Below are 13,623 nucleotides of genomic sequence, written 5' to 3'. Positions count from 1 at the left end.
GGATTCTGTTAACAATACCTCCCCTGACCCCCCACCCCCACGGCAGCCTCCTGGAGGCATTTGAAGGACACAGCTTCCCCTTCCGTGGCTGGAGTCAACTTGAGCCAGCACTATAATGGTCTGTTTTGTCTCCTTTAATAGAAGTGAGTGGAAAGCCAGAGCCCATGGGGCAGGAACCTACTTTCTTCCTCAGCCCAGGCTCTGGAACTCAGGGCTGTTGACTGAAACCCCTCAGGTCCAGGAAGGCGGACAGGGCTACAGGCAGGGATTTAGAGCCAGCCAGATCTGCAAGCAGATCCCAGTTCTGCCACTCACCAGCTGTGTGACCTTGAGCTAGGCCCTTAACTTCTCTGAGCTTCAGTTTCTTCATCTGAAAAATGGGGACAGAAATAGACCTCCCTTCCAGGATTGTGGCCTGAAGTGAGATGACATGCATGAAGTGAGATGGTGTCATCTCCAACAAGAGCAGCAGCTGGCCCAAGTGAAGGCCTTGGTGCATGTTGGCAATCACAGTTGTGATCCTTTTACACCCAGGGTGAAAATGTGGAAAGCAGGGGCCTCCTTAACTTCACATCCCAAAGAGAGGAGCCAGTGTTACCATGGCAAACTGCACTCTGGCCTCCTCCCATCTGCTTTTGATTCTAGTTTGAAGACTGGACTAGAGGCCTATGGTTTTCTGATCTGTCTACCCAGCCCTGGGCATTCTGTTATGGCTATGTCCCCATCATCCTCATCATTTCTTATGCACCTAGAGCCTTAAGCCTCCAAAGCTCCCCCCAGACACAGGCCTTTGTTGAGGCCCTGCATTCACCAGGGTTTCACGTGGGGATCAGACCCTGTGCCTGGCCCCACCAAAACCAGTACAGGGCTAGAGGGAACATATGCATAAATAGACAGTCACAGGACTGGGATGGGTATTCTCTGGACAGAGGCCTGGGCCCCTTAGGGAGCCTCATGTTCAAAAGACTATAAGGAAACTCCCACCCCTCAAAATACAGTTTAGAAATCAAAATAACATAAACCATAAAAAAGCGTAGGAAACAGTCCAACACAATTCTATATTCCCTATGATGTTTAACTTTAAATATTAAATATGAGATTCTTTCCAGAAAACTGGGAGTGTCACTGTTTCAGTGGTGCCAGGAGCTACATTCACTGTGTGCCACACACACAGAAAAGAGCATCAGTGTGTCCCAAGCAGTCCAGACGGTGTCCTGGAAAAGGTGGAGTTTGGCTAGGTCTAAAAGGATGGTGGGTGGATTCTGCTGCATGGAAGGGAAGGAGCAACATGGGCAAAGGCCAGAGAGACACAAAAGGTGGAGTTTGGCTAGGTCTAAAAGGATGGTGGGTGGATTCTGCTGCATGGAAGGGAAGGAGCAACATGGGCAAAGGCCGGGGTGCCCCAGATGGAGCAACTGAGAAGGCTTATGTGTTGGGGAATGGGGAAGGTGTCAAGGAGGCCTCACTCCAGCTGTGATGGGCAGACTGGGCTTTGATGAGTATGGAGGAGTGGGTCTCAGCTGGACATTCAAGGCAGAGGGACCCAGTGTGGGCTGGAGAGATAGAGGTCAAGAGTTCAAGACCAGCTTGGTCACCATGTTGGTAGAGACCTGTCTCTACTAAAAATACAAAATTAGCCAGGCACAGTGCAGGCACCTGTAATCGCAGCTACTCAGGAGGCTGAGACAGGAGAATCACTTGAACTCAGGAAACAGAGGTTGCAGGGAGCCAAGATCACTACACTCCAGCCTGGGTGACAGAGCAAGACTCCATCTGAAAAAAAAAAAAAAAAAAAGAGGAAATTATTTCCACATATTAAAACAAAGTGTATCCACATGAAATATAAATCCCACATTCAATATAAAAATGTTACTGTTGCTTGGTAAACTGTTTCACGATGAGTCTTTAACAATTGGCCATGATTTCCTGAGAGTCATGCATACTGGAGAATTCTCGAAAAATGAGGAAATGGAGCCTACAAATGGATTTCAAGTGTAATAAAATTGTTTTGATTCCTAAATTTAATAATTAAGTCTGAATGCATTAATTATAACATTTATTAATTTCACTTTTGTAGTTTTTCTTTTTTTTCTATTAGAGTCAATCATCTTTTTCTAAGCCGTTTACATTTGAATAGGCCTTGAGAAGCTTGTGGGTGCTTGGCCCAGCCCTCCGCCCAGCCCAGAAGATGCTCTTGTATGGGGAAAAGCCAGAGCAGCCCCAAGGCCTCCCACCTCCCCGCCCTGTGGCAGGCTCTGCCTAGGCAATGACTCCTCAGTCAATATTGACGATGCTGTGGCCTTGGCCTCTGGCCACCAGCACTGCCAGCAAAGTTCAAAGCCTCTTTCTTGTCAGGAGTGGTGATGGGGATGCCTGAGCATTGCCACCCTCACTGTGGCACTGCCGTGGCCCTGCCCCACCAGCTCACATAGCCTGCATTTGCACAGAGGGTGTGGCAGGGCGGTGGATGAGATCTATAGGTGCCCACAAGCTGGGGAGCCTGCTTTGCAGTGCACCCCCAATCCCAGCCTGGAGCCCTCTGAAGATGGGCCTAGACCCCCCAAAAGATGACAGCCCCTATAACAGAAGCTTCCTTCCCCCAGGGCCTGGCCCAGCCCTGTGCTCACCGCCATCCTGGCATTCACCATGAGCCCTGGGCTGTCTCTGTGGGTTGGAAATGCCTCTGCCCTCTGCATGTGATGGAACACACTGAGATTTTAGGGGCTCACATCTGCCACACTCAGGCAGTCACATGAGTCACACACCATGTGCACACCTTCCCACTGCTGCAGCCACTCCCCCCCCACACACACACAATCTCTTCACACTTACGCTGGTGTGAGAACAGTTGGATGGAAATATACACACCTGTGCCTGTGCACACACTGGCAGCTTCACCGAGCATGACTTGGGTGCCAGGCACACTGGGCCCTTCCCTCTGGCCTGATGGTAGGAATTGGGGCAAATCATCTCACCCCCAGTTTTCTCATCTTAAGTGGAGACAGCCACATCTCGCTCACTGAGGAGAGGACGAGTACGGCCTCCCACATACACGCAGAGGTGGGCACCTCCTAAGTGCCCGGCCAGTGTGAGCTCTGCCACTCTCCCAAGGCAGACGCTTTGTTTCATCTTGGTCTCCTCCCTTTCCTAGTCCCCACCCCAGCCCCCTCACTCACATAGGGTGGGAGCTGCATAGCAGTGGTGACCGCAGGTGTGCCCAGCCCAAAGGTGTGCCAAGAGCAGGCAGAGCCCAGCCTGTGGGTGTGCAGTGACCCCAATCTGCCTGCTTGCCTTCCCTGGGCTCGCCTGCCCCGGCCTGCCCTGCTGCCTTTGAACAAAAATTATTAGCTGAGCTGTGGCCCTTGATCTTTATGGCACTGATCCTTGTATGAAGGCCTCCTCCTCCCGCGGACTCCCTGTCCATCCTGGCAGAGAACCAGAAGTCCTAGGGATGTCCTGAGCAAGTCCCTGAAAGACACTCCCTTATAGGCATCCAGTTTGGGAATGCAAGACCCATCATAATGGTGATTGTAGCTTCCATTCCTGGGTGCCCACCGAGTGCCGTTCATCCGGGCCAGTCCTCACTCTGCCCTCTGCGGAAAGTCGGGTGAAACCTGCTGCAAAGACGAGGAGCCTGGCTCAGAGATGGGGGTGACGCGCCCCAAATCACCCAGCGAATTGGTGGTTCAGCATCCAACCCAGGCCTGTTTGGCTGCGGGACTCCTGCCAGTCTTTGCTGTGTTACCACATGAGCCCTAAAGTCCCACTTTCCAAAGATAACGTCTGGTGTTTCTTTTGGTTTTTGGCCTTCCCCGTGCACCAAGTGCTATGTTAACCTTTTTTTAGGGAATGATCTCACTTGGTCCTCATGCAAGCCTTCAAGGCAGGCATCATTGTAGATGAGGAAATGAGACCCAGGGAGGCGTGAGGCCACTTGCTCCAGGTCTCTGAGTTAGTGGCACAGAGTTCCAACGCCCGCGCTCTTAACCATCATGCCACACTGCGTCCTCCCTGCTAACCTTCTGAAGAGCTGATATTTCCTTGCAGCTGTTCTGAGACTTTCAGGATCTCTTTTCCCCCAAGCTCTGCATGGACCTGCAGGCTGCACTAATGTCACCCGTGACTTGGACACAGCTCAGCAGGCCTGGCACAGCTGTGGCCTGTACAGGTCAGCTCCTCCCCACCTTCACTGAGAGGCAAGTCCCAGGCCAGCCGGGCTCTGAGCTTCCTGAGTGTGGTTAGTGCCAAGGTATGACCCCATAACCCAGCCTTTCCATGTGGTAGGGCTGCCCAATCTATTGCCTCAAGTCACAAAAGGAACCAGCAGCTGGCGGCCTTGGACTTGCCCTTGGCGTGCCTGCCTTGCCCTCTCAGCAGCTCCATTTGCCCAGGGTGGGGAAGAAATTCTTCCTCCTTTGTCAAAACCCCACAGGGTAAACCTATTACTTTTATATCCTCAAATTTACATTTCTTTATTCATTATTCACTATGCATTTATGAAATACTTTCTAATTGCCAGATCTGTGCTAGGCCCTGACGATCAAAAGTAAATGGGACAGGGCTGCCCCAGGCTGGAGGGGGTCACCATGACCAACACTGTGACCTCGTCCCGGCTCAGGGAAGGCTGACATCCACGCAGGGTCTGTGGGGGTGAGAGACAGGCAAGAGGGCAGGAGGCCCAGCCCACACATTCATGGCGCTTTTAAGTGTGGATTGTGACAGACTGAAGGAGGACCCTGTTCATCAGACAACTTGAAATTCACACCCCCTTTCCTGACCATACTGCCTTCAGCACACTGTGAACTTAAACTTTTTTGGGAGAAATCCTAGAATAACACACTCATACTACATTTGGTTGTTTGTGTTAAAAGTAGTCATTTGTCGGCCGGGCGCAGTGGCTTACGCCTATAATCCCAACACTTTGGGAGACCAAGGCGGGCAGATCACAAGGTCAAGAGATAGAGACCATCCTGGCAAACATGGTGAAACCTCATCTCTACTAAAAATGCAAAAATTAGCTGGGCTTGGTGGCACGCACCTGTAGTCCCAGCTACTCAGGAGGCTGAGGCAGAAAAATCACTTGAACCCGGGAGGCGGAAGTTAGTGGGCCAAGATCGCAACACTGCACTCCAGCCTGGAGACACAGCGAGACTCGTCTCAAAGGGAAAAAAGGTAGTAATTTGTCAAATGTAAATATTTAAACTATACTGCAATTGTTATCATCTTGCTCAGGCCTGTCTTCAATTTTATGTATCCTGATACTGCAAAATGGAAAGCACCTCGGGCCTCTGTTGTGCTCTGAGAGGCTCTGGAACAGCAGATGCAAAGGCACAGAGGCACTGGCGAGCATGCGCATGTGGACTACTGCAATTCCTCCAGCGGCTGCATTTTAGTGTGAGGGGAGCTGTGAGGGAGTGGAGAGGAGAACAGGGGGACCAGGAGGCCTTGAAGGCCAGGCTGAGGAATGGGGAACCTTTTCAGGGAAGTTTTCCATTGGGGTAGCTCATGGTCATAGTTGGGGTCTCTCTCACAATAAGTTCCTTTTCTTCTCTATAAAAAGCCCAGTTCTCCTAATGACCTATGGGGGCAGGGCATGCAGGTGGCAGCAAGGTTACTTCCAAAGCTTCAGAACTGGAATAAAGACATCCTTCTGTCCCAAAGACAGACAGATCTAAAACTGAAGTGTACCTAGGTCCTGGCAGTGCTCTCTGCTGGCCTCAGTCCCATCTGTCCCTGGCATTGGCCAGGGCTGACCACAGGATTAGGCTTGCCAATTCATTCATTAATTCAAAAGATATCAACTGAGAACCTACTATGTGCCAGATGCTCTCCTAAGCACTAGGATATCATAGTGGACAAGCAGGCAGGGCTCCTGGTCTCACTGGAGCTTCCAGTCTGGACGGGGAGGGAGACAACATGAACGTAAACAAATGTATATGCAGGGAGTGGCTTATGCTATGGAGAAACTAAAATGAAGACAAGATGGAGTGGCTGGGAGGGGAGGTGGCTAGATTAGGGTCATTGAGAAGGTGACATTTCAGTTGAGACCTGGATGCCAAGAAGTGGGTGCATAGGGAATATTTGTTGATGGCAACTGATACAGTCAGAATGAAAAAGGCTTATTCCAGACTTCATCTGGGGGAGAATTTATTAAGCACCTACTGTATGCTGGGTCTAGTGGTCAACAAATCAGACATGGTCACTGCACTGACAGCTTACAGTCTAATGGGAGAGAAAAACATTATATGAGAAAATATGCAGGCAGGGCGTGGTGGCTCACATCTGTAATCCCAGCACTTTAAGAGGCCAAGGCGGGTGGATCACCTGATGTCAGGAGTTTAAAATCAGCCTGGCCAACATGGTGAAACTCCGTCTCTACTAAAAACACAAAAATTAGCTGGGCGTGGTGGCAGGCGCCTGTAATCCGAGCTACTCGGGAGGCTGAGGTGGAAGAATCGCTTAAACCCAGGAGGCGGAGGTTGCGGTGAGCCGAGATCGCGCCACTGCACTCCAGCCTGGGTAACAAGAGAAAAACTCCGTTTCAAAAAAAAAAAAAATATATATATATATATATATATGTATAGATACATATATATATATAATATATAATATATGATATATAATATATAATAAAAAATATGTATAGATACATATATATATACATACATTATATATGTATGTATCTAGATACATATATATATATATAATTTTTTTTTTTCAGACGGAGTCTTGCTCTGTTGCCAGGCTGGAGTGCAGTGGCGCGATCTTGGCTCACCGCAACCTACGCCTCCTGGGTTTAAGCGATTCTTCCGCCTCAGCCTACCGAGTAGCTGGGACCACAGGCACGTGCCACCACGCCCAGCTAATTTTTGTGTTTTTAGTAGAGACGGGGTTTCACCAAGTTGGCCAGGATGGTCTCAATCTCTTGACCTCGTGATCCACCCGCCTCAGCCTCCCAAAGTGCTGGGATTACAGGCGTGAGCCACTGCGCCCGGTCGTATATATAATTTAAACCAATATATCCAAAGTGTTATCACTTCGATACATAGTCAATATAAAAAAGTACTATTTTATATTGTTTTATTTGCAGTATATGTTTGAAATCTGGTGTGTATTTTACACTAACAGCACACATCAGGTAGGACTGGCCGGATTTCAAGTGTTCAATGGTTACAACGTGGCTAGTGACTACCATGTTGGACAGCACAGCTCTAGAGACTAAAAGCACAGCTTATTTTGTATATATGGATGGCATATTTCTATTATCATACCTAGAAAAGTCTTAGTGAACAACTGGCCAATCAACCCTTCCCGTCCACACTATGCCCTGTCTCTCATTGGCCAATCAACGAGATCTCACGCCATTGCACTCCAGCCTGGGCAGTAAGAGCAAAAACTCCATCTCAAAAAAAGAAAAAAAAGCAAACAAGTATAGATTCAAAAATTGTGATATGCGGGGACCATGAATGAAAAGAGAGTGAATGACTTCAATTTGGATGTCTGGGTCTGTGAAGGAGAATCTCACCTTTTAGGGAGCACACTGGATTTTCATGTATTTCTTAAACTGTTTATTTGAAAGCAGTTAAATTAACAGAATTCTCGCAAATATAGTACAGAGTTGTCAATATACCCCACACACAATTTCCCGTTATGACGGTCTTATATCGGATGATACATCTGTCACAATTAATGAACTAATATTTGATGTTGTGATTCACTAAAGCCCGTAATTTTTACAGATGCCTTTCCCTGATGTCCATTTTCTGTTCCAGGATCCCACCCTGTCTCCTTAGGCTCCACCGGGGAATGAGCGTGGCTTAGGCTTTCCTTGTTTTTGATAACAGTTTTGGGGAATCCTAGTCAGATATTTTGTAGGATGCCCTTCAACTGGAATCTGTCTGATGTTTTTCTCATGATTAGATAGGAGTTGTGGGTTTGGGAGGAAGATCACAGAGATAAAGTGTCATTTTCATCCCATCCTATCAAGGGTCCAGACTGTCACCATGACTAACCAATGTTGCTGTTGACCTTGATCACCTGGCTGAGGTAGTGTTTGTGAGGTTTCTCTGTTATAAAGTTCCTTTCCCCCTGCTCCCTTTCCACACTGTACTCTTTGGAAGTCACTATGCACAGCCACAGAAGTGGGGTTTTTTCCAGAAGTGGGGATTTTTGCTCCAACTCTTTGAGGGCAGAGTACATAAATTACCTGGAATTCTCCTGCACAGATTTGTCTATTCTGATATTTATGCATTTTTACCAATATCTTTATGCAAGTTCTTTTTGCTTTTCAGGAGTTCAAGAACCCTGTTGGTATTTCTAGGAACCCAGAAATATTATTTTATTTAGTTAATTAGTTATTTAGAGACAGGGTCTCAACTCTGTCACCCAGGCTGGAGTGCAGTGGTGTGATCACAGCTCACCGCAGCCTCGACCACCCCAGGCTCAGGTGATGCTTCCATCTCAGCCTTCCAAGTAGCTGGGACCACAGGCGCTTGTCACCACACCCAGCTAAGTTTTCTATTTTTTGTAGAGAGGAAGTTTTGCCATGTTGCCCAGGCTGGATTCAAACTCCCAGGCTCAAGCAGTCTGTCCATCTCAGCCTCCCAAAGTGCTGGGAGTACAGTTATGGGCCACCACGCCCAGCCAAAATATCTTATCTCAATTAACAAAATGCATGAAATTACCAAGACGTTAAATTGGAGGGTAGGAAAAAAACCCAATAATTATTTCAATTTTTTTTCTATTGTCAATACCCATTAGTGAAAGAAGATTGGGGAAATAAAAGAAAAAAGAGAAAGTCTCTTGTCCCACTACTCAGGGCTATTATTCACATTTCAATTTATCTTTAACTTTCTTCTGTGCAGTTTTTACACAACATATACAATGTGTAATTTTATTTCTTATCTCTTCTTGCATTTTTCTTTTGCTTATTATCACATCAAAAATATTTCCCCCATGTTGCTATACAAACTTCCTAACAATTATTTTCCAAGCTGCTAAATATCCCCTCACGTGCCTTACAGTATCCACCTCCTCGAATTTAGCACCACGCCTGGCACATAATTATTTGTTAAATGAATGCATATATAACAAAATAATCATTTCCTCGTTTTTAGAAGTGTAGGTCATTTTCCTTTTTCCTGATTCTAAATAGTTCTGAGAGAAATAGATTATCCCTTTAAGATAGTGTCCCAGAGTGGAATTACTGGGCCAGTGGGGACCAAAAATTTTTAAGATAAATATACCAAACCAGAAATCTTCCATCTCTCTGCACCACTGGCAGTTGTGCCAAAGGTAATAATTTACAATTGATTAAAGAGTTTGTGGGCTGTTTTTTCCCATCTTTTTTCTCCCTTCTCTCCCTCTCCCCTCCTACCAAAAAGGAGGGAAATTATCTGAGAAGGTGAAGATGTTCTCAGACAATCATATTAACATATTCCAACAATCGCAATTTGCAAAATAGTAATCACAACTCCCAGGATCTGGGAGGCATTAATCAAAGCTGCAGGTTTAATTTCATTTTAAATATTGATGAAATGTGCTTCGGCAGCCTCACCCTGGCATGGCAGGGCCAGGGGAGCCGTAGAGAGGCGCAGGGGAGGCGGAGGGAGGGTTGGTGAGCAGCTGCTGGGAGGGGAGGCATCTGTGATTCAAATTGGTGGCTGTACAGCCAGGTAGAGAGTGAAAGGGGTAGTGAAGAGGGCTGTTAAGTCCATTGCTGTCAATTTTTAACGATCAGGGAGGGGCCTGAGGACTGGTTCAGCACAATAAACCCAGTCTGTCTGGTTTCAGGGGTTACTGCTGAAGAGGTTGCAGCTGCACTGACTCGAATAGCCTGGAGACTTCAGAACTGTAATTACCAACCAGGCTGCTCACAGTGTGGCAAAAGTGGGCTCCACCAGCGTTTAACTCCTTGTGTGCTGACACATCATCTCTCTTTCCCCACCCCTGGGCTTCCCAGCCTCAGCGGGGCCTCCCAGGCAGCCTCCCCAGAGGCAACTGAGGCTCACTGGCTGCTTGCCAGAGTGTGCCGGGCAGCAAGCCGTTTTCCTGAGGTCCTATGTAAAGAAATGGCGGGGAAGTGGTTGCTGATGTGGCGGCAGCCTCAGCTCCTGGCCTGCTCACATCTGCCCTGGGGTGAGAGGTCAGGCTGCAGAGCCTGGTGAACCTTGGTTTGGATCCTTAGGATAAGGCTCTCCCCTACCCGACTGGGCTGTTACAAAGATCCAGTGAGACACAGTGTCTGCAAAGCACCAAGCACACATAGGCTATCTGTGAGCCTGCACCTCTCTGCCCCTGGGTCTGGTGCCTTTCACAGAAGAGGAAGGCATCCCTGGCAGGGGATCTGGTTCAGGAAAGCTTTCTGTGAACTCTCTGTGTTTCAGCTCTCAGGGAGTGCCCTTGTTCCCAAGCATCTGTCATTTGTCACCCAAGGAGGGTGGGCAGACCCATCCTTCCTTCTCTTCGGCAGGAGGCACTGGGCTAGACACAGAGTAAGGAGAGGAGGCAAGAACTCCTCCAGTGCTGTGGCCTTCAGGAGAACTGGTTAAAGGCAGGGGTGGCACCAAGGGAAGGGAGGGGTGGTGGGAAGGTGGAGAGGCAGGACGGCAGGGAGAAGGCAGCCAGCATGGTGTGGAAAGAGCATGGGCAGCTGGAAGGATGGTGTGGGAAGGATGTGCAGGACTCCGTGACCCTCCTCCTGGAGGGAATGTAACTCTAGAGACATTGTCCATGTATCTGTGAAGGGGTGTGCCCAGGAATGCTTGTCCCAGCATTGTTCCTGGTAGCGGGAGTTGCAGTCAACCTCTGTGTCCACACCAGCACAGAGAGGAAAATGTGATGGAAGCCAAGCATGGAATATTAGGCAGCAGTAAGAAGCAAAGAGCTGGGTGTGCACACAGCAGCACGACTAGGTCCTGCATGAAAAAAAGTGAGACATAGTGGAAGCCACAGCACAATGCCATTTCTGTAAATTAAAAACACATTGGTATGCAAAACAGCAGCACATATTTGACAGAGCAACATGCATCTTTTGGGATCTCTAGCCCATCATTGGAGTAGGTCCCTACAGTGGTGGAGGAGGGGCCCAGCGTGGGTTTGGAGGTAGGAAAAATGAAAACAAAGTAAATCCATGGAGGGTTCTTCCACAGAGAGACGATGGCGGCTGCTGTGGACTGAAGAGTGAGATTCACTCAACTCTCTCTATTGAGGTTTAAAAAACAGAAGAGGCTTTGTAGCTGGACAATCCTAGGTTCCAGCTGCAATCTGAGCTGTCCCACATGCTGACCCTGTGGCTGTGGACAAGTGCCTGGACCTCTGTGAGCCTCTGTTTGTTCATCTGTAAGATGGTGGAGAACTGCACTGCATAGTTGGTTATGAAGATTAAACTAAGGAGACCCTGCGTCTAGGGCCTTCAGGGCACAGCAGCAGCTGCTGCTCCTCTCTGTTCCCCACTGAAAGGCCTGGAGTAAATAAGAGCTTGTTAGTCCTCTGGGGAAACCATGGGTTCTTTAAAGGGTCAAGAATGGAGAGCCTAGAAAGGAAAGGAAAATCTCAGGACTCTGTCTCCTAGCACCACCAGCAAGCTAGACCCGCTGTCCCGGGGCTGCCGTGCATGGGCTGTCAGACCAGGCAAGTGCCCCACTGTGAAGCAGTGCTCTCTGCCTGTCAGGATCAGTGGAGCTCAGGGCAGCCAGACCACCTCACGCTTGCCTCCCGCCAGCAGCACCCACAGCTAGAAACCCTTTTGGGTTCAATTTCCCCAAGACCAGGTACTTCGAGGCATTCAGTGTAAATGAAAGGTCTGTTCCTCCCCATACAAAGCTCAACAGACTGGCCATCGACAGACCATCCCAGTCCCAAGGCCCCACCTGTGGGACACCCAGGCCAGGAAAGGTCCCAGCGAGCACCGAGCGTGATCAGCTCTTCCTCTTTCCTTGCAGATGATGACGAGCATGAGTGGATCACCCGTACTTGTAGAAAGGGCTACAACGAGATCGTGGGTCACAGGCCCAAGCTGTGAACTCCGTGGCTGCCTCCACCAGAGGTTTCCATCTGCCCTACTGGCATTAGCTGCCCTGGAGGACACGCTGTCATTCTAGAACCTGACTTTTTACTCAGGAATAAAGACTTTCTGTGGTCGGAGGTTGCAGGCGTATTTTCCTTAAAAGCTTGTTTCTCGGTGGGCATCATTTCACCTGGACAAAAGTGTGAGCTACAGATATCCCTAGGCCCCACCCTAGACCTGCCAATCAGAATCTCTGGGAATGGGGCCTAGTAATTTGCATTCCCAGCATTTCTCATGCATCTGAACATTTGAGAACCACCCCTTTATTATAATAGGTGGGTGTAATTGAGCACTAACCAGCGCAGGTAGTGTATGTGCATTATCTCCGCTCCTCACAACTGCCTTGCAAGGGGAAGGCTTTTGCAGATGGGGAATCTGAGGTTCAGAGAGAGAGTGACTTGCTTGGTCTCAGAGGGCAGTAGGACCTGATCACTGTGCCCAGACCCACGGCTGGTGGCAAGGGTGTCCAAGGGAGAGAATACAGTCATGGGTTCTTAGTTTCTGTTTCTGGTTGGGTCCGTGAAGCCGCTTCCTCATCCCTTGTTTCCACTTAACACTAGAGACGGAAACTAAAAACCACGGCTTCAGGCTGCTGAAAGCCTAAAACAAAACAGAACAGAAAAACAACAACAACAAAACAAGGTGGGTTGGACAAGCTGGGCCCAAGAATGATTACTTAGGTCTGCCTTTCCCTGCTGGCAGCTCCCCCATTTGAACCTCACCTCCTAAGCACAGAATCAGCATGATGCCACAGAAAGAATGTGGCTTTGGAGGGCGGGTGTGGTGGCTCATGTCTATAATCCCAGCACTTTGGGAGGCCGAGGCAGGCGGATCACATGAGGCCAGGAGTTCAAGACCAGCCTGGTCAACATGGTGAAACCCCCCATCTCTACTAAAAATACAAAAATTAGCCAGGTATGGTGGAATGTGCCTGTAATCCCAGCTACTTGGGAGGCTGAGTCATGAGAATTGCTTGAACATGGGAGGTGGAGGTTGCAGTGAGCCGAGATTGCACCATTGTACTCCAGCCTGGGTGACAGAGTAAAACTCTGTCACAAAAAAAGGAAAAAAAAAAAAAAAAAAGAATGTGGCTTTAGCATCATACAAAAAATAATTATAATAATGCTTTAAAACAATACAGTAGCTGTGTGGTTAAATGAGATGATACAAGTAAAGGACTTGGCGCATAGCAGGTATTCAGTATGTGTTTGCTTTAAAGAACAACTTGTTAGTGTTGCATATAATCATTCCTCAGAATCACCCCGGAGGTCACATTTGTCAGCTGAACATCAGAAGAGGAAGCGGCAACATGTTCCAGGGCCACACATGGGCCATATGCATCCTGAATCTTTGTCTAACTGTCCCTCCTTAGTGGCTGCTAGATCCCGTCACCCCCTGTGTTCTGTCCCCTGGGACACCAGGGCTACCCAGTGGAGGCAGAACAGTGACTCAGGTTTGGAGTGCAAGAGAGGAAGTTAGATCTCAAACGAGGGACCCAGAGGCATCATGCTGGGGCAGAGCCAGGAGCCAGTGGGAGGGGAGGCCTGGGCTTACTC

The 13,623-nt window shown here is 48.6% G+C and overlaps 1 protein-coding gene across 2 annotated transcripts in view; it reads left to right on the top strand.

The window, feature by feature from the left end:
• MORN5 (MORN repeat containing 5) overlaps positions 1 to 12,141 on the top strand; it is a 38,581-nt gene extending 26,440 nt beyond the window's left edge. For both annotated transcript variants that reach the window (XM_012457898.2, XM_012457897.2), the window contains one exon: positions 11,943 to 12,141. Coding sequence is in view for 1 of the 2 variants with exons in the window: in XM_012457897.2 (XP_012313320.2) it covers positions 11,943 to 12,022 (80 nt within the window). In the remaining variant the exon portion in view is untranslated. The remainder of the gene's footprint in view (positions 1 to 11,942) is intronic.
• Positions 12,142 to 13,623: the final 1,482 nt, after the last annotated feature.

Source organism: Aotus nancymaae, unplaced genomic scaffold (assembly GCF_030222135.1).
Source record: "Aotus nancymaae isolate 86718 unplaced genomic scaffold, 86718_ANA_hifiasm-v0.15.2.pri h1tg000003l, whole genome shotgun sequence".
Classification (NCBI taxonomy): Eukaryota; Metazoa; Chordata; class Mammalia; order Primates; family Aotidae; genus Aotus; species Aotus nancymaae.
This window is presented reverse-complemented; position numbering and strand designations above follow the sequence as displayed.